This window comes from Galleria mellonella, unplaced genomic scaffold (assembly GCF_026898425.1).
Source record: "Galleria mellonella isolate WM207_F2 unplaced genomic scaffold, CSIRO_AGI_GalMel_v1 utg37, whole genome shotgun sequence".
NCBI classification, from domain to species: Eukaryota; Metazoa; Arthropoda; class Insecta; order Lepidoptera; family Pyralidae; genus Galleria; species Galleria mellonella.
In genome coordinates, this window is record NW_026442087.1 from 3744168 (window position 1) to 3764063 (window position 19896).

The 19896-nt window shown below is 38.7% G+C and overlaps 3 protein-coding genes across 4 annotated transcripts in view; 1 reads left to right on the forward strand and 2 right to left on the reverse strand.

The window, feature by feature from the left end:
* Window positions 1–3382, reverse strand: part of LOC113515587 (uncharacterized) — a 325354-nt gene extending 321972 nt beyond the window's left edge. For both annotated transcript variants that reach the window (XM_052897536.1, XM_052897535.1), the window contains exons 1-2: window positions 3140–3382; window positions 2312–2406 (exon numbers count right to left, since the gene is read on the reverse strand). In XM_052897536.1, coding sequence (XP_052753496.1) covers window positions 2312–2406; window positions 3140–3353 — 309 coding nt within the window. In that variant the 5' untranslated portion in view covers window positions 3354–3382. The remainder of the gene's footprint in view (window positions 1–2311; window positions 2407–3139) is intronic.
* A 5496-nt stretch (window positions 3383–8878) lies between these two features.
* On the reverse strand, window positions 8879–16097 carry LOC113513492 (protein ST7 homolog). The gene is made up of 4 exons (XM_052897573.1): window positions 15255–16097; window positions 10775–11212; window positions 9731–10057; window positions 8879–9271 (listed from the first exon to the last, which is right to left on the reverse strand). Exons 1-4 carry the CDS (start codon window positions 15648–15650, stop codon window positions 8972–8974), a joined length of 1461 nt encoding a protein of 486 aa, XP_052753533.1. The 5' UTR covers window positions 15651–16097; the 3' UTR covers window positions 8879–8971.
* Window positions 16098–18250: 2153 nt separating this feature from the next.
* On the forward strand, window positions 18251–18636 carry LOC113513495 (uncharacterized). The gene has a single exon (XM_026897487.3). The coding sequence runs from the start codon at window positions 18385–18387 to the stop codon at window positions 18556–18558; it is 174 nt and encodes a 57-aa protein (XP_026753288.1). The 5' UTR covers window positions 18251–18384; the 3' UTR covers window positions 18559–18636.
* The last annotated feature ends 1260 nt before the right edge of the window (window positions 18637–19896 follow it).

Sequence of the window (19896 nt, forward strand, 5' to 3'; positions counted from 1 at the left end):
TACTTGCCTGCGGTCAGTACACAGTTGCCACTATACATGATATATTATTATAGTCTCTGACACTAGTACATTCATAAAGAGCATTCTTGAAAATTTCTAACAAACAAAAAACTAACGCCCACCTGCCTACATCACAAAATATAGTGCGATGCCCATGATACTTCTCACGTGGTTCCATTCCCAAGAACTGAAATGTTATGCCTATAATTTCACTGCCATGTCCCACCATTCAAGCCGAAACACAGCTGCTTCACGGCAACACAGCTACCTACTGAGTAGCGATATATTTTCATTGTAACTTTAAAAGAAACTTTCTTACGTGATTTGTCTTCACTAGCTTTATAAGAACGTTTTTTCCCACCGCTTCTTTAAGAACTACATTTACACTTATCACAATCTATTACTACTTGGGAGGTGGAGGATAATTTTCCATACGCGATTTATAATGTAATTCTCCCGTCTTAATTCCACGAACTGTACAATATTATTTATTACACTTACACCTCGTTAAGCCAGCAATATAAAGGGAAAGGCTCTGACAGTATTACGTACGAGTATACTTAGGATATTTCCGCCTCAAATAATTAACAAACAGGGACATCCCATTTAGAGAAGTAACGCGTGTCTCCCTCGTAATTAATAACAAAGAAACAAACAAAAGAACACTCGGCACCGCTAGAAACGTCTATTGCTAAATACGAGTCACCTCCGTCACAGATAATATAATACTGTACTGGTACCTCCGTGTGTACGTGTCACGTGCTCGACGCGGCGATACCCACTTCAAACCAGTTCATATGGAGACTTTCATCTTCTTAAGAATTCGAGTTACACTCATGTTGAGATATTAATTTGTCATAATAAAAATGACAATCTACGAATAAAACATATGTATTATACTCTTCCAATGTCTCTGGATCAAGTACATCTTTCATCTATGTATTTCTTAACTCATGTTATGCATCCAATTTGGTTTCAAAACATGGAATGGAAATCCTTCCAAAATGGTACACGAATTATCTGATATTCTTTTAATTCCCATATTTTTTACGTGCTCTAACTTTGCATGCTCTTTCTCATTTTTCACTAAAACTATTTACTATTATTACTTAATAAACTTCTCACATTTGCCATTTCTGATTATATATTTACATTGCAATATACCTAGTGATCCTAATGCAAAGTTTTATTTCTTATTTTACTTTTAGTTAAGAAGATGCACGCTCTACACCTCACGGTAACGCTGCTCTTAACACCTATAAAGTGTAACCTTCGTCTCGCCGACTGAGCAAAATATAAATAACTTTGTACGACAATGTAACGTTGAACAGTGCCTACCCTGCGTCAATATTGACTCATGAGCCATCCGCTTCTGCGACGCACAGTTTTAGATTTTCAATGCCGTAAGCAAATAAACCACACATTTTTTGTTGAGTTCAACCAAAGACGTGCTCTTCTACGAATATTATAGACTTTAGAACCCTAATTTTACAAACGATCAAACTTTCCACTTCAGATTTCTATAATATTTTCTTGTAAGCTCACGCCGTTTTCCCTTCGGGGTAAGCTTTTTCTCTATATAAATAAGAATAATCATAAACATCTCGTGAGCTCATTTTATTCTCACGTTACCCTAGTACTCTATTTGTAATTTATTTCCAGATCTTTCTACTAAAATAAACTCAGACAGAATCACTCTTCCTCATTAAATCATCATCATGTCACCATTAACCGTCCACTACTGAAGATATACCTCCCCTTATCGGAAGGTTTTGCCAATAGTTGCTACGTTTTGGCAGACAGGTTGGCAATTGCGTTAAGCTTTAGTGCTGTGTCAAGAGGGATGCTGCTGCTCATCCCTTGACTATTAGGCTTCCTTAGTCGCCTCTTATAACACCCACCAGAGAGGAAGGGGTGGCCCATCTTACACCGAGATCACATGACAACTCGTTAAACCTCCAAATTACATCCACAGTTGTGTTCGTGTATGGGAATCAATTTCTCCGGATATTGATTTTAGATACAATTTTTTTGTGGTCGCTTCGAGTTATTCTCGATAAACAGTCCATCATTTGATATATCTATTAGTCGAGTGTTTACCACCGCCCTCTATTGTTATTAATTAGTATCACTAGTTGTTAAAATGTCAATTTGGGACGTAAATGTTCCGACACGAAGGTCATGAAATTAACATTCTAAACAGTGAAGATATGAATAATGTAATTTCAGATAAATATACTAAAAATCGGTGTGATAGTGAATAATTTAAATAATCGTATAAGTGATGTGCATAATAAGACTAAGTACTTACCTTGGCGGGCCTGGCGACAGCGACGGCAACGGCGGCCGGCGGCGGAGGAGCGGAGGCGCGCGCGCCAGGCGTGCGGCTGCGACGCGGCGGCTCCTCTGTGGGGTTTTAACAGAATATTTATATTGTTTTCGACTGACTGATGGAAAGTGGTAACCGTCGCCTATAGACATGAGCAGTACCATGGACATAACAGAGTATACTGTTTCGCCCATGATACCCCCATGCGTTGCCATTCCTGAGGACTCAGGTGTTATTCCTCTGTACCCAGTAAATTCACGCCAGCTAAGCGCTTTTCTCACAAAACTTTGAACTATTATAAATCATATGTATTAATATCAATCGTCGCAGTTAGACAGCGTCAGGTGAAGAAGTGACACGAGAACAACAGGACAAACCTGTTTGATTATTTTTTTATTTCTATTTATTTCATTTTAATCAATATGTAAGAAAAATAATTTATTAAAACTTAAAAGTATAATCTAATATAATGAAATTGTAACTAGGCGATGTCTGCTTGTACACGGGAGATATTTAAGAAAAACTGGTGTAAGGGATCTTAATAAGAGCAATAGAAGACAAAACAAAAATATTTAGGAATTTTGTTTTTGTCTGTATGTTTGTTTCGGCATCACGCAAAAGCTATTGCACGAAATTAGATGCAGTTTTCACAGTTGTCTTCCTGAAGGTCTTACTTAAAAACTGGTGTAAGTTTTGTCTTTATAAGCCCTCTAAAAATAGTCTATTTTATTTATTTTGCTACTTAAATCCACGCATATGAAATAGCGAACGAGAAGTGTACTAAACAAATAAACAGAAAAAGGATCGCACCGTGTTCCCTGCTGGCGGGCGGCGGGTCGGGCGTGCGCGCGCGCCTGCCGTGCGGCGGCGGCAGCGCCAGCAGCTGCCGGTACAGCTCTAGCTCGTGGTAGAACTCGAGCGAGTCGGGCGAGCCGGGCGAGCCGGCGGCGCCGGCGGCCGGCGGCGGCGCGCCGGGGCCCACCTCGGCCGTCAGCCCGTTGAGCACCAGGCGGCGCGCCGCCATCGCGCCCGCCGCCACAGCCGCGCCACCGCGCTCAGCCGGCGCGCCGTCCGCGCCGCCCGCGCCGCATGCCCACCGCCCACACGCGGGGCCCTGCTCGCCCGTCCTCGTAACCGAACGACTATAGGTTCGACGTTTTTAAAAACTTTTCATAAGTCTTAATAACGTATCAAAACTGCAACTAGTAAAATTCTGTTAAATAAACTCTACTGCACCGGTATACCAGTAACGAATGATAAGTTTTCTAGTTTCGGGCTGGAACTTGATTTGTGTATAAGTTTTATTTCCTGTAGTTTGTCCTGTTATATATTAATTATGGGTACGTTTTCTATATATTCATCACCACGCATCACTAGTAATCATCGTCAATACGCGCGAGGAAGGTACGACGTCGGTGCGATGCTCGCGTCGTGTTGCAACTCGTCGCTCGCCGACTGTCACCGGCGCGACCGTGAAGCCCTGCACAACCTCTACGGCGGGCGAACTTCGCGGGACTGACTGAGCGTAGCGGAGAAGCGGTTGCGTCCCGTAGCCGTAACGCGCTACGAGAGCCACGAAGTAGCTCTACTCTACGCTGATATACTAGTTGGAATGTATTTTTATTATACATAAATAGACAGTACAAATACATATACATATTTAAAGATAAATATTTATTTATGAGCCATTCAATTTCAGCCATTCTTCCATTATTCGAATCGAATATAGGTCTGCCTCATAGACTGGCATAGGGAAAATATACGATCCTGAACATGAGGGGATGAAAGTTCCAATAATGAGAGGTCCCACTCACTCTTAGTAGTCCCATTGCTAACGTCAACATCATCGAGATGGATAACAATATTAATATCTTAATTCAATGTTTGTAGTTTCTTCAGTCACGATCTAGTATTTTTCAACCGACTTCAAAAAGAAGAAATTTCACGATTCGCTTGTTTTTTTTTTTATATAATGTTTGTTACCTCATAACGCTATCAGTTGTAAATCGACTTGCAAATTCCTTTTTAATCTATAAAAATGTCCTTACAGATTGATCTCGTAGAAATTTTATCAAATCAGTAGTTTAGTTTTTAAACCAAAATAACTGGTTTTGCCACATTTGAAGTTGGTTTTCTTTTGTTTTTAATTGTTTTCCTTCCTTTATACCGTTAAACTAACGAACAATTAAAAAGCAGCGACTTCTTTCTTCCATTACATCGTTCGGAACTTTTAGACCTTCCATTGAAAATATTTAAAAAAACGACTACATCTATGGCTCCTAGATAGGCTCTTGTACAGTGATCGAACATGTATGGTCGAATGCCTTTACTTCCCAAAAATAGTTGACTTAATTATTAATTGTTCATTTTATAATATTAACAACTATGCTATTATCATAACTAGTTTAATTACTAAGACGTAATAGCAATATTGTGTATAAAATGTCTTTTCTAATGTAAAACATAAATAATCATGGTGTGACATATAAAATGTAGATGTTAGTCCTATTTGACAACATTGGACATGTGCCTATTCAAATTGATTGGTCTTATTTGAATCTATTTTTTAATAATCACCAACATTAGTGGTATGTCGTTATTTAATTTAATTAATACATTAAATCTTTACTTTGTCATTGTTTGTTTACCCAAATAAATTAAATAAACTGCATGCCTACAATTTTAAATCAATTAAACAGATGGCAAAAAGTTCTGTCATATATGTTAAATGTCTGTCTAAAGCAACTAAATATTTCATTTTCTTTCAGCAATCTTTCATTTCAATTACCTCAAAAGTACAAAATAAACAATGACATACCCTGTCAGATCGACCTCCACGTGGTCCCCCCGAAATACATACATCGTAGTCAATTCCTGGTAAATTTGTCACGATGGACCAAATGACTCTGAGTTCATTCTTATCTATCATCTCTCACTGGTATCCAACAAAGTAAAAAATAGCGCAGTCGGACTCACCATCCCATTCATTTCAAAAAATTTATAATACGATTACGGGAGAGCACCCCTATGTCTCATCCCTGAGACGTAAGAAGCGACTAAAGGGACTTTTTTAATGGATGACAATGAAATACTGCCACCTGCGTTATCAGTATACGGTAGCGGGGCATTTGTGAAGGATTATGCAAGAAGACAAAAGCGGGTCAGTTGGCCCATTATGATGAATCGACTATGAACTAGTTACGACGAATTGTATGGGTGATCATGTGAAGAACAACATTACGGAGCCAGCTAATTCCCTAATTTGGAGGGAAATGGATCGTTAGCAATGGATTTTGACAGCCCCATTGCTAGCAATATGACTTATTAGGTCGACCTCCGCGTGGTTCCCCCTAAAAACCATTGTGAACAATTCTTGTTGAATTCGTCACGATAGGCTAACCGGCCTGCTTCATCCGCACATATCATCCTTCACTGGTGCCCCGCCGATGTATACCGATAGCGCGGGTGGGGTTACCATTTCATTATCACCCATAAAAAAATCCCCTGATTTAAAAATTGTGCTCAGAGAAATTGTTCAATATCTACCCGCGACCAATTTTTACCATCGTACAGCTCGCCAGCGACAGGGAGTTCACGCTTATAAACTAAAACCTAGATACAGTGCGATTTGAGATGTTTTCTCCCACAAACGCTCAGGTTATGAAATAAGCTTACTGTCGAGGTTTTTTCAAAAGACTACAGTAGGGGGTTTTTCAAAAAAGGGGGTAAATTAGTATTTCCAGGATCGGTAACCCGCGCGTTAAACCCCAAGTATTGCAGGCGTTCATAGTCACCGCGTACCATCAGGTGTACCGTATGCTTGTTTGCCATTTGTGGAAAAAAAAAATTACAGAGTACAAAGACACAATAACCTAGTCCCCAAAATGGTAATACATGAAAAATACCATGAACATCAAAAGATAGTAACTTTTAACTAGATTTTTTGCCCGCTTGATACGCGGTCTTGATACGCGTGGATTGCGCGAGTGGAAAACCCGATTAAATAAACTACTTCCAGATGGCGTATGAAGATAAAACGTACTGTTTATTATATACAGTAACACAACTGTGAAAACTGTATATAATTTGTTACAGTAGTTTTACGTGATACCGAAACAAGATTTCTAAAAATTATGCTTATAGCATCTTTTTTATATTTATTATTTGCACAGGAACACTGGGGCTACACAAACGGGATTACAAACTAAGCCACTAATAGGTTCCCACAAATAGAAAATAGATTAGCGGTACTACACGTGGAGCGACAGAAGCAGGAATAAACAAAACAAAATGATCGAATGAAAAACAAAGTAAAAACTTGTGATATGGTGACGTGAATGATGACACGATCCGTGAACATAGAAAAATGTATGGAATGGTTGAAATCACTTCCTAATATTATACTTGAGGTTACTTCAGAGTCGGAAACGTGCGCGTGATACCTTTGGTATTGCAGGCGTTCATAGGCTACGGTAATCACTTACCATCAGGTGGGCCATATGCGTGTTAACCACCTGTGGCATAAAAAAAATTGAAAAAAAATTAAGACATACAAATGGTAACATAATGTTAAAGTTAATTATTATTTATTTATGTTTATGACCTTATAACTTCGGCAGTTCTAAACCGATATGGAAACTTCTTTTATTATCTGTAAACACATACATACAGATTGGTCCTTTAGAAATGTTATCAAAAACGGTTCAGTAGTTAATCAAAACTACTGGTTTTGCCACAACTGATTTTGGCTTTTTTTGGAACACAATCTCAAATTATTGATAGTTGTAAGGGAAATGTATCTCATAATGTGTTATATAATATAAACTATTCTTGACCCAAACAATTTGTATAACTATACCATATCAAGCTAAATTTCCATGCAGTTTGAGTTGAAAGCAATAGTGATTAACATCAGGTGAAATCATCACGAATGGCTGATTTATCAATTTCATTTGCATGTTTTAACGTACGTTTCATAACGCATATCGCGTTAACCTGCAAACGTACTAAAGAACTCGTCTGTCAGCCACGACTTATGGATGCGACTGGAAAATGTATCTACAACAACGTACAGCTCTATCTCTCTTGGGGGGAAAGGAATTGTTAGTTATGGGACTAGCAACCACATTGCCAGCAATGTATCCTATCAGATCGACTTCTACGTGGTTCCTTCTGGAAAGTATCGTGGTTAAGTCTCGTGGAATTCTTCACGATAGACTAACTAACTGGCCTGCTTTCATACTCGCCTATCATCTCTCTAGTGCCCCACTAGTGGGGCCCCTCTGAAATCATACCTATAGCAGAGCATATCTTATACTTTGGTAGATCATGAGCTCGGCGTTCGCTGGTGAAGCCGTAACGGCTGGTTATTGATGGTCAAAACCTCCAGTTACGATTATAGTAAGTCGATTCAGCGGACCCTGGACTCCGGAGCTATGAGGTTTCGGATGCGACCGGTATAAACCGCTAGGATGATGATGATGACGATTATAATAAGTCGATGCAATCCACACTTAGTATAGTAGAAAGTAATACAGAAATAGTTAATGGGCCCCACGTTTTTATTTTAGTCTAATATGCCTAAAAGCTATTCTGCCTAGTACTAAAATATTTCTGAACTAGAAGGTCAAAATACTTACTTGTTATAGTGTGGGCTGCTTAGTTTACCTACCAAGCAAACCCTGGTGTTAGTGTTCTCTCATGAACTGCCTTTCGGCCGCTGACATGGTTCATGTTATGACAACCACTACCATCAGAGATATTAATGACCGAGATCACCTACGTAGGTTGATAGGTAAGTAACTATTTATTTATTTTGTAGTTTTCAGTGCACATAAAATAAAACCGTTTAACTTAAAAGTTTTTTTACCGATTTTTATTATTCATCGAGTGCGTGTCCTGATTTCTCTTTTATTTTTTGTAATGAACAAATTCAAAAACTTAACTATCTAATTGTAAAAATTTCTTTCACCTATAGAAAGTTACATCATCAACGATAAAATATAAGCCATGTTGGGTTTATTTTATTTGAAAAAAAAAATTGAGAACTCCACGAAATTGTAATAATGTATCAATCAGAATATCAAAAAGTTGCTTATAAATCATTATTGGCTTCCGATGCGAAAACAATTACATAAAATAATGTACTACATGTTTGTAGCATTTAAAATTATCCACAAAAAATCAGCAAATTAACGTAGCGCGACGTCGCCGTTTTAATACAATAATAGATTTTTGTTCAAGTTAATCAAAATACGAGTAGAATTGAAAAACGTTGGCATGTGTATCATGATACTAACTCTTACTGAAGTAAATAGTGTCATAATCAAGTTTGATTATGTACCTGTAAATTGCTTTTCAATCGAATTGGATCCTTAAAGGTAACGACAGGTATAAAAATGCTAAAAATGAAACTTGTGGTTTGTATCGTTATTATTTAATACTTGTCCTAATTTAAAAATACTAATTTACCTTTCTACTTACCCATACGAATCTTCGACTGCGGTCTCGAACAGACAGGGGGCGAGGGAATCGATTAAAATATCAAGATCATAGCTCGAATATCATTTATTGCGAAGTGGAATATATTAAACGTTTACATTGCAAAGTGGAGAGATACAACGGAGATCGTCGGTGGCGCGGCTACACGGCGGCGAGCAGCGCGTGCAGGCGGCGCGGGTCGAGGCCGGCGGCGGCGGCGCGCGCGGCGGCGGCGGCCTGCGCCGGCCAGCGGTGCGCCAGCAGCGCCAGCAGCGCCGCCGCCGCGCACAGCGCCGCGCACAGCGGCAGCAGCGCGGGCGCGCGGCGCGTGCAGCGGCCCGCGTGGTGCGGCGGCAGCAGCTCGCGGTCCGCGCACGCGCCGCACGCGCCGCCCGCACCGCCCCCCGCACCCCCCGCACCCTCCGCGCCCGCGCCAGACGCCCGCCGCGCGCGCTCCGCCGCCTGCGCACGGCCACACTCAACCTTCCACGCTATGCAAAACTTTAGTAGTTCGGATGGGTTCGGTAGAGCCCGGAAATTAAAGGTAACGAACGATACATTGAATCGGCAGGAGCAAAGCGAAAAGTAAATTCCGGGACGAACGCTACTCGCTGCGAAAGATGCATCTAGCCGAGTACCATATAGAATTCACATAGACTAATCCGAATCTATAATATTCTAAATTTAAAACTACCGGACCATTTAGACGAATTAAAATCCGTATTCGAAAATCGTCACTGTGCTCCGGCCGCAAATATCTATGAAACACTCGAGGTATCCTATAATCCATCGATGAATATACGTGTGAATCCACTGAGAAGAACTCAACTAAAATTAACAGGCAGTACTGATAGTAGTTCGAATCGCAGGATGCTACGAGACTATCACAGAAATTCTTCATGACGGTAAAGAGGAGGATACCTGCCAGGCGACGGCGAGTAAGCGCAGCGCACCGTCAGCATGCCTCCAATGGCGCAGGTGGAAAAACGAGTACGCGACGGCCTCGCTGTCGCCGCGCTTCAGCAAATGCTCCGGCGGCAGCGTGAGCGGCCGCAGCTCCAGCAGGTACTCCGGCACGTGCGGGTTATACTCGATCGCGCGCCGGATGGCCTCGAGCGCGGCGAGGTCGGCGGCGGCGCGCGCGGCGGCGGGCGCGGCGGCGGCGGCGCGCGCGCGCAGCAGCGCGGCCGAGTAGCACAGCGTCGCCGAGCGCGGCGCGCACGCGTCCTCGTAGCGCGCCAGCACCGCCTGCGCACGCGCCCCGCCACTGACATGTACGCTACACTCGCACGACTAGCAAGCCACAATTTTTAAAAGGCATACATTCGTCTTTTCTCTAATAACTGAACTATTGTTTGCTCGATCGACGAACAACATCGCGTCGGAGCCAAGTTCATCGTTTGTGGACGCACTCAAAGGAATGAGTTTTTTTTATGTACAAAGTCGCTAGCGTACTATCAAATCCGGACAGCATATTTATGTTAAACTGTACACACCTTCTAGCGTTCATCGATCACGAATGTGTTTGTCCGTCTTTGTACGATTGTATTTTAGTTGAATTAGGTTATTCGATATCAGCCATTAGCTCTATCCACTGCTGAAAATAGGCCTCCCCCTTAAGGGGGGTTTTGCCAGTAGTTGCCATGCTTATCAGGCGAATCGGTAACCGCAATTAGGTTTCGATGATTTTTTAGGAGGGACACTGCTGCTCATCCCTCTACCATTAAATTTCCTTAGTCGCCTCTTCAAACATCCACGAGAAAAAGTGGCCTATTCTATATCAAGACAACACGGCTATTTGGCTAGAATTATTTTGTTTATTTCCGCTACTACTGGTATGTAACCGCCAACACTCTTAAGATTGCCCTCTACTATTACTACTAGAAGCTCCAGAACCTTTGATATTAGCGGTTCGGTACTGAAATTGCGAATAATAGTGCCGAACGATTAATGCCGCGGCCGCACCTGCACGTCTGCGTAGGCGCGCTGCTCGAGCAGCACCTCGATGAGGTTCTCGTGCAGCGCGAGCGCGTGCAGCGCGGGCGGCGCGTCGCGCGCCAGCTCGCGGAACAGGCGCGCGGCGTCTCGCAGGCGGCCCAGGCGGCGCGCGCACATGGCGGCGCGCCGCTTCACGTGCGCCAGCACGGCGGCGTCGCGCCGCGCCGCCGCCGAGCCCGCGCCCCCGCCCGCCGCGCAGCTGGCGCGCCACGCCGCCTCGGCGGCGCGCCACGCGCGGCGCAGCACGCGCTCGGCCTCGGCCACGGTGGGCGCGTCCTCCTCGGCCAGCAGCAGCAGCGCAGCGGCGCAGTCCGGCGAGTGGCGCAGCGCCGCGCGCGCCGCCGCCACGCGCGCAGCCGGCTCGCGCTCGCGCCACGCGCGCGCCATCGCCTCCTCGGCCGGGCCCTGCGCACCACGCCCGTCATTCCGTACCCTGGGGCCGACCCCAATCGCAAAGTAGAAGAGCGGGAAACCGCAGCCGCGGATCGAGATAATAGGAAATATTTTATGTGCGTGTTTTTTTTTTTATGCAACTTAAAATGGTAAGCGAACTGTCGGCCCACCTGATAGAAAATGGTTACCGTCGCCTATAAACATGAGCAGTACCATGGACATAACAGAGTATACTGTTTCACCCATGATACCCACCCATGCGTTGCCATTCATGAGGACTAAGATGTTATTCCTCTGTACCCTGTAAATTCTCTGACTTAAATTCATTCATGTCCAAATTAGAGTATTCATTTTACTATACGAGCATTTATCTACAAATGGAAAATCATTGCTCCATGCACGTTTTGATTATTTGGTGACACTCAGGCCCGCGTTAAAGACAAAACTGTGTTACCGTCCCCAATCAATAATAAGAAATATATATATATATATATATATATATATATATATATATATATATATATATATATATATATAGAATAATTTGTTTAAGTACGACATTTTTAATAAATTTAAATTAATAAATAAAGAATAAAATAAATACTATTAATTACTATTAAATAAAATTAATTTATTCGTTCAAATAATAGTGGAGCCAAATTTCTATGCTTAAACCAATTTTGATGAACACTTAAAAGTAATTATTGTCGTTCGCCAAAATCATAGAGATTCGTTCCTACCATGGTTCCCACTATTTATGTATAGGTACGAACTAACATTGAAAATAATAATATATTACAAAGATAAATAGTACTCAAAATTACGAGGGTAGATCGAAATATTCGCAGCCTAACACATAAATACAATTTTAATTTAACTGACCTCATTCGATTTGCTCACTCTCTGGTTGTCACATTGTAAAATTCTATCGCAATAGCATTATCTGTTTTTAAATTAGACTGAATTTTGTGAGCCTAAGTATAGCGTTTTTAAAGAATGGGGAAAATTGACCAACGTACGGTCATCAAATACCTGTTTAAAAAAAAAACTAACTCCAAAAGAGATTCACGAAGATATGTCAACAACATTGGGGGAATCTGCTCCGTCGTATACAACTGTGAAAAAGTGGGTTGCAGAATTTAAACGCGGACGATAAAGTATTGACATCTTCAATACCCTCGCTCCGGCGGGAAAATCTGTGATCTGATATTGGCAGATCGGAGATTGACCATCAGGGAGATTGCAGAAACTATTGGCATATCGTATAAACGAACACAAAACACCACAGTCAATGAACTTGGATTTTCTAAGGTTTTTGCGCGGTGGGTACCCAGATTGCTTTTAGTTGAACAAAAACGAATACGGCTCACGATTTCTCGCGACTGTTTGGAAATGTTTGAGGCTGATCCACAAGATTATTTGGCCAGATGTTTTCTCATTCTTTTAAAATAAAAATTAATTATCACTATATCAGCTATCTACTGTCCACTGCTGAAAATAGGCCTCTTCAAAAGCGGGAATTGTCCCAGTAGTTGCCACACTTGGCAAATGGATTGAGAACCGCAGTTAGGCTTTAGTAATGTTCTAAGGACACTGATGCCCATCCCTCAACCATTAGGTTCCCTTAATCACTTCTTACAACACCCACAGGAAAGAAGATATGTCCTATTCTATGCCAAGACCACATGACAACTTAAATAATTTATTTAAACTTTAATGCACAAAATATGTACATTTGCTGGACTTAACACCGGATGGTGTTCTCTACCAATCAAACATTGGGCAAACAGAAAAATTATTAGGTGGTGCATTCATGAATTGAGGAAACATAAAGTAAAACTTATTATATCCATATATTATAAACATATATTAAAATAAATAAATACATATACATATAATGAATATATATATATATATATATATATATATATATATATATATATATATATATATATATATATATATATAAATAAACTACATAATATAAATACACTAAAAATTGTCATAATAAGTAAAGTTAGTAGGGTATATACAATTGTAATATTATTATACATGTAGGCATATTTCTTCATAATGTATAAGGGTATTCTTTAAATAAGTGTTTGTTTCAGATGCTGTTTATCTCAGCATAACCCTTCCAAATATAAATTAATGTACTAAAGTTTACATTCTTCACTTGTCAAAAAGATTTTATTTTAAATTAGAGCAATATAAAATATCTAAACATAAGTACTTGTTTCATTGCACATGTTTTTCATAAAATATGAACTATTTACATTTCAAAATAGCTAAGTCCTTTACAACAACAGTCAATATCAATATTTTGAATCTACGTATACATAGACAGTGGTACAACACATAATCATTCATTTCATTGTGTTGTTGCTTCAAAAAAGTAACTAATAAGTAATTATTTCTTAAGTTTCATGGCTTTAAAACCACTGTCAACTCACAACAATAATAATGATACTCACTCTACAATTTTAATATTTTGGTGATACCTCATCTACAATATATCTATAACTATTACAGAAACTTTAATAATGACTTGTAACCTTGTACAATGCAATCTAGTTATAATAGACAACAACACATTTATACCTACACTATGAACACAACCATGGAAATGCAGCTGCTATATGACAGAAACATGAGCGGAATAATAATTGGTATATTTAGTAAGTACACACAGCACACAGCTAAAAATGAAAAGGTCACAGGCTTTCCTGCCTAAAAAAAAGTCCCTATTTCAATAATAATAGTAAGCAATAGGAAGTGAATTTAAACATATGAAAGCAAAACTAGAACATAAGACACTATATCCATAAAACACAGTGATAATTTTAAATATTTTACAATTCTAAAAATTGACATTTAAATATTTTTTTTTAATGGGTGATAATGGAATGGTAACCCCACCCGCGCTATCGGTATACACCGGCGGGGCACCAGTGAAGAATGATAGGTGAGGATGAAGCAGGTCAATTAGCCCATCGTGACGAATTCAACAAGAATTGTTCACGATGGTTTCCAGGGGGAACCACGTGGAGGTCGACCTAATAGGGCATATTGCTAGCAATGGGGCTGTCAAACTCCATTGCTAACAATCCTTTTCCCCCCAACATTTAAATATTGTCAAGACAATTTTTACACACTTCCTTGAAATTATTTGAAAACTGCAAGGAAAGTAAACTATTCACTATGGATATTATATATGAAATGCAATACAAAATGAATGATATGAAGTTCATTAGCAAGCAAATTGAATGAGTGACACATTTAATTCATGCCTGGGTCACTTACTATAATATTCCTCTGGTAACTTGATTTTACAGTATTTAAGTAATTAAATTGATATAATTTTATAGAACTGTTGTTAAATATGAATATTACCACTTCTTATTAAATAAAATTTTGATTGATTTATACTATGATAGTTTTTGCACAAAAATAACAGTCTTCTATAGCACAGAGCATTTTATGACACAGAGGAACAGCCCTCGAGATAATTTTCTAAATTATAAAGACTGACAACCTAAAGTTACAATTGCAATCAATAATTTATTATTTTGTCTCATTTTATTTGCTAAATTAAATATTTTTGAGCAATTGTGTAACTGCATTAAGAAAATGTAATCCCAATTTGTTTCAGTTAGCAATTACCTTTTAAATACTTTTAAGTAAAAAAGAAAGTTACAACTGATTATAATTAATAAGAATTCATTTTCCATATCGTACAACAGTTCTCTATCACACATTTACATTAAACTGCCTATTACTTACAAAATAAGAGAATATTGCTGATGTTCTTTGTACAGAATTATTTAATTCTGCTTTTAATTATGTCTATTTATTTCAGCTTCCTACATATATACATTTATTAATTTTCAACAAAAGAGTTAGGACAATATTATATGGACGAGTTTTCAGTTTGTAGAGAAATGCCCATATAAAAACTGTAACATAAACATGTACAAGCTTCATTATATATAGCATCTGATATCTTGACAGTGGAAGTGAAAGAGAATCAATAGGTTTTTTGTTAAGTACGGACCTCGGCCCCACAGCTGAACCACGCCTGGTGATCCTGCGCAGACAGGTTCATGTCATAGTATGTGAGCGGCGCGCGCCGCGCCGCACCCCACAGTCGGCCATACTCGGCGCCGCGCAGCAGCGACATCGGGTTGCGCCACACCTTGTATTCAGCGGGGCCGCTCGTGGCGCCCACGCCGCCGCCACCGCCGCCCTCGGACTCGGCCCCGGTGCCGCCGCCGCCGAGCCACGGGCCCAGGTGTGTTAACGAGACCTGCTCAATGAACGACGTACCATACTTGCGGAAGTACCACCACTCGAATATGAGAATGAGACCGGAGATGAGCGACGACGTGCCCGTCAGAGCTACGTAAAACTTGGGCGTGAGAGCGCCGAGAAACGCGGCCGAGTCCCACATTCCGCCACGGACCCGATCGGTCCCACCCTTTCGCCCGCAGGAAAGTTTGAGTTTATCGAGTGATCTTCCGGTGACTCCGAACCGCTCCGGAATCTATCAACCAGCCCGGTGAACGATCGAACATTATACGTGCAATGTGACAAAAGAAATCCCTCGCTAAAAAATCCACATAATAAATTTCATTCGTTTTCTAACACAAGATATATTATTTAAAATTCTGAAATATCTCGTTTTGTTTAGTTCGTTAAATGACACTTAAATCACTCGCTCACAAATTTTTCAGCATAATTTTACCGAGTAATAATTAATTTCAAAAAACTATGAAACAATTGCCTCAAAAGTACAGAAAATTAATATTGATATCGATATAAATTGTTTTTGTTTTAGAATTCACGTAGAAAAAATTAAAACTATAAAACATGTACAGATTAGAGAGAGAATATCTGAAGAAAACGTCATTTATTCATAGTTACAGATTATTTCATTATTGGGGCCGATTCTGAGGCACCATTTCTCTAAACCTTTTTCTTAACTTATATTTTAATTTCATAATTTCGCAAATTAATTTTTTATTAACTATCATAAACTAAAATTACAATAATTTTGCTATATATCGATAGAAAATTAATTCACATTGATTCTTATAAAGAATATTTCGATGTGATATCAAATTAGAATTGTAATTTTAAAGAAATAGTGACTCAGAAACGACCCCACTGACTTTTATCGCAATCAGTCACACTACGATAATTTGGATCATTGAAAAGCATCTAAAACCAAACCTAAAACTAATAAGTACAACATTTACCGCCCAATAAATGGTACTATTCATATTCTACATATGTTCATTATGTACCATACACGGTCAAACACCATATTCAGGTATACTAATAGGCAGTTAATAGCATAAATCAAATTGACCCTTGGAAAAGAAATGGAGAACAACAGTAATTTAATCTAACTAATATAATATAATTGTTCGTGTTTTAATCGTGAAGCAGTTGTGTTTGCATAGCTGTGTTTCAGTTGGAAGGGTGGGATATGGCGTGAATTTACTGGATACAGAGAAATAACACCTGAGTCCTCAGGAATGGCAACACATGGGGGGTATCACGGGCGAAACAATATACTCTGTTATGTCCATGGTACTGCTCATATCTATAGGCGACGGTTCCACTTTCCGTCAGGTGAGCCGTCAGCTTGTTTGCCATTCTAAGTTGTATAAAAAAAAATCTAAACGATATTTGTACATGGGAGACTTAAAATAAATTAATATGAATTATTTTGTCATAATAATAAAATAGATGCCAGAATATATTTTTTTTTAATTTTGTCTGCGTTTGTTTAGGCGTCACGCAAAAACTACTGAACCAAATTGAATGTGGTTTTACCAGTTAAATTCTTAAAAGACTAAAATAAAACTTATGTATGTTTCATCTTGATTTTTTTTCTACAACACAGGGGGCTCACCTGATGGTAAGTGATTACCGCCGCCCATGATCACCCACAACACCAACGGCATTGCAGGTGTGCATACATCATTTAAAAGTGATCTATTTTTTATTATAAAAAGCTAATATGTAGCATGTGCTTAACCAATCACGAGATCGAATAAATTCTAAGAACAAGGATGCCTGTTATCTTTCATGGACATTAAAATAAAAGTATCTTAAAATGGCTAAGATTTAAAGCAATTGGTAAAAAATTCCATATTCTACGTATTTTTTATAGACGAACATTAAATAGTAACGCCATCTAAGCTTTAAGAAAGGCATAAGCTGAAAACCTCTTGGTAGAACAAGGAATATAAAACTCGCGGTAGAGTTTACAATATTTCTTACTAGAATGATTTCTACTAAGAAATATTGTATTTAATTTCTGAAAAATTAAAAACCATCACGAAGAACGAGCCTTATTTTATTCTCAGCTATTACTTCACTGGTTTTTCCTGTACTCCGTAAGTGAATACCAATAAAGAGTTTAATTGGGATCGATTTTGTGATGCCATTCTATACCTATCTCTAAAAGTAATGTTTCATTTTCATATCATAACGAAATCTATTCTTTATTTGAGTCAAAATTATTTTAAAAATTAGTTTATTATGGTCCATAAAAAAAATTAATTTCATAAAACTATCAAAAATAAAATATTTTAAGAAGTAGGCTTAGAGAATTGCGATTAGACGATTTTAAGTTAATGATAACGAGGACGATTCCCCATTAGCTATCTATTGAAAAAAGTTGTCATGACTAACATACTTCTTATGAAATTTTTGAATTCGACTAATCCATGTTTTTACAAAAACACAGTCTGAAAAGCCACGAACTTAATACATAACGTACTCATTAAAACCGTACTATGTACCCTGTGTACTTAACTAATTGAACAATACACCTACAAAAACCAAAATTATTATGAGTATTAAACAAAACAGTTTTCTTAATATTTGTATAAATTAATCAGTTCGTTATTCTATAGAAGAGACAAGTAAAGTTAAAAACATATCGAATGTTTTTTTTTTTTAAAAATAGATTTTCTAGTTTATCTAATAAGTCTCCAGTTACAGTTGGTAACACTGTTGGAGGCGACTGTCAACTGTCACTCATACAGCTCGTCTGTCAGTCAAAATACCCTTTCCTAAAAAGACATATACGTCTTTTTACGTAATAGTTACTTAATTAAAAATCGAGTTTTGAAGTCTAACCTCGGCAAGAAATTAAACAGAAATACAAAATGTTGGGTCGTCTGGGCAGGAAACATGTTGAAATTGCGGCATCATTCGCATCAACAGCTGTTGGTTTCGGAGGCGCTGCTTTCGTCACTCTCCTATACTTCACGGATTGGAAGGTGTTCGTAGCTAATATTCCCTTCTACCGTGGCAAATTCAAGGAGGTCGAAGAAAAGTAAAGTGATCTCGGTTTAATTATTACTTGTGCTATGAGAATTCTTTAGATGTATATAAATAAATAAGTTGTCAAGTACCAATTTTATTGCTTATTTCTACCGTACATTTTATATAACACATTTTGGTCAGTGAGTACCCCTAGGTTTGATTTAAATTTTCACACAGTTTAATAAATTTAATGAATTATCCAGCAGAACATTTCCACTTTATTGAAATGACAATTAATGATAACTTTTTTTATGCAATTTAGAATGGCAAACAAGCTGACGGTCCACTTGATGGAAAGTGGTAGCTCTCGTCTATAGACATGAGCAGTACCATGGACATAACAGAGTATACTGTTTTGTCCATGATACCCTCCATGTGTTGCCATTCCTGAGGACTCAGGTGTTATTCCTCTGTAACTTCACTGCCATATCCCACACTTCAAACTAAAACACAGCTGCTACATGGTAAAAACACGATTGGGACAGAGGTGCCCAAGCAAACGACTTTTGTACAAAGTCTCCCTCTGGTAATTTCTTTTTTTTATACCACTGAGGTGGTAAGTGGTTACCGTAGCCTATGAATATATTATCCTAAAGACTATGCACATACACCAGTGCATGGTCTATGATAACATTTAATAGCTCTTTATTCCTGTCATATTACTGAGATTAATAATATATGAAAGGGATTGTTAGTAATGGAGACTGAGAATCCCATTGCTAGCAATATACCCAACCAGGTCGACCTCCTCGCAGTTCCCCCTGGAAACTATCATGTTTAATTCCTGATGAATTTATCATGATGGGCTTACTGGCCTGTTTTCATTCTCATCTATCACCCTTCACTGGTGCTTCGCCAGCGTATCCCATTAGGGCAAGCGGAGTTACCATTACCATACCATTTTCACCCATAAAAAAAGAATGTATATCCCAGTAATGCAGATGTTGTTAATATATATTGTTGTATATCAATAATTCAATGTGTCAGAGTTTTTCTAGAACCACCCTCACTGTTATAACTTTTTATGGAAAAAGCTATTATTATCTAGGGTACTAGCACATAACCTATCATCAGTTGTAATACGCCATTCACAATAAAAAAACATGATTAATTTGTGTTATTCCTTATTTGATATATAATATATATACATATATATATATATATATATATATATATATATATATATATATATATATATATATATATATATATATATATATATATATATATATATATATATATATATATATATATATATATATATGCATTACTGAGATTAATCTTTCATCCTTATTGGTAAACCAGGACCTTAGGGGGGGGAGGAAGGGATTGTTGGTTATGCTGACTACCAG

Coding starts and splice junctions, on each gene's coding strand:
- LOC113513492 (XM_052897573.1), bottom strand. CDS start 15,650: ATGTGGGACTCGGCCGCGTTTCTCGGCGCTCTCACGCCCAAGTTTTAC. Junction 11,213..15,254: donor GGTTCAGCTGTGGGGCCGAG/GTCCGTACTTAA, acceptor CGTGGTGCGCAG/GGCCCGGCCGAGGAGGCGAT. Junction 9,272..9,730: donor TACTCGCCGTCGCCTGGCAG/GTATCCTCCTCT, acceptor GGCCGTGCGCAG/GCGGCGGAGCGCGCGCGGCG.
- LOC113513495 (XM_026897487.3), top strand. CDS start 18,385: ATGTTGGGTCGTCTGGGCAGGAAACATGTTGAAATTGCGGCATCATTC.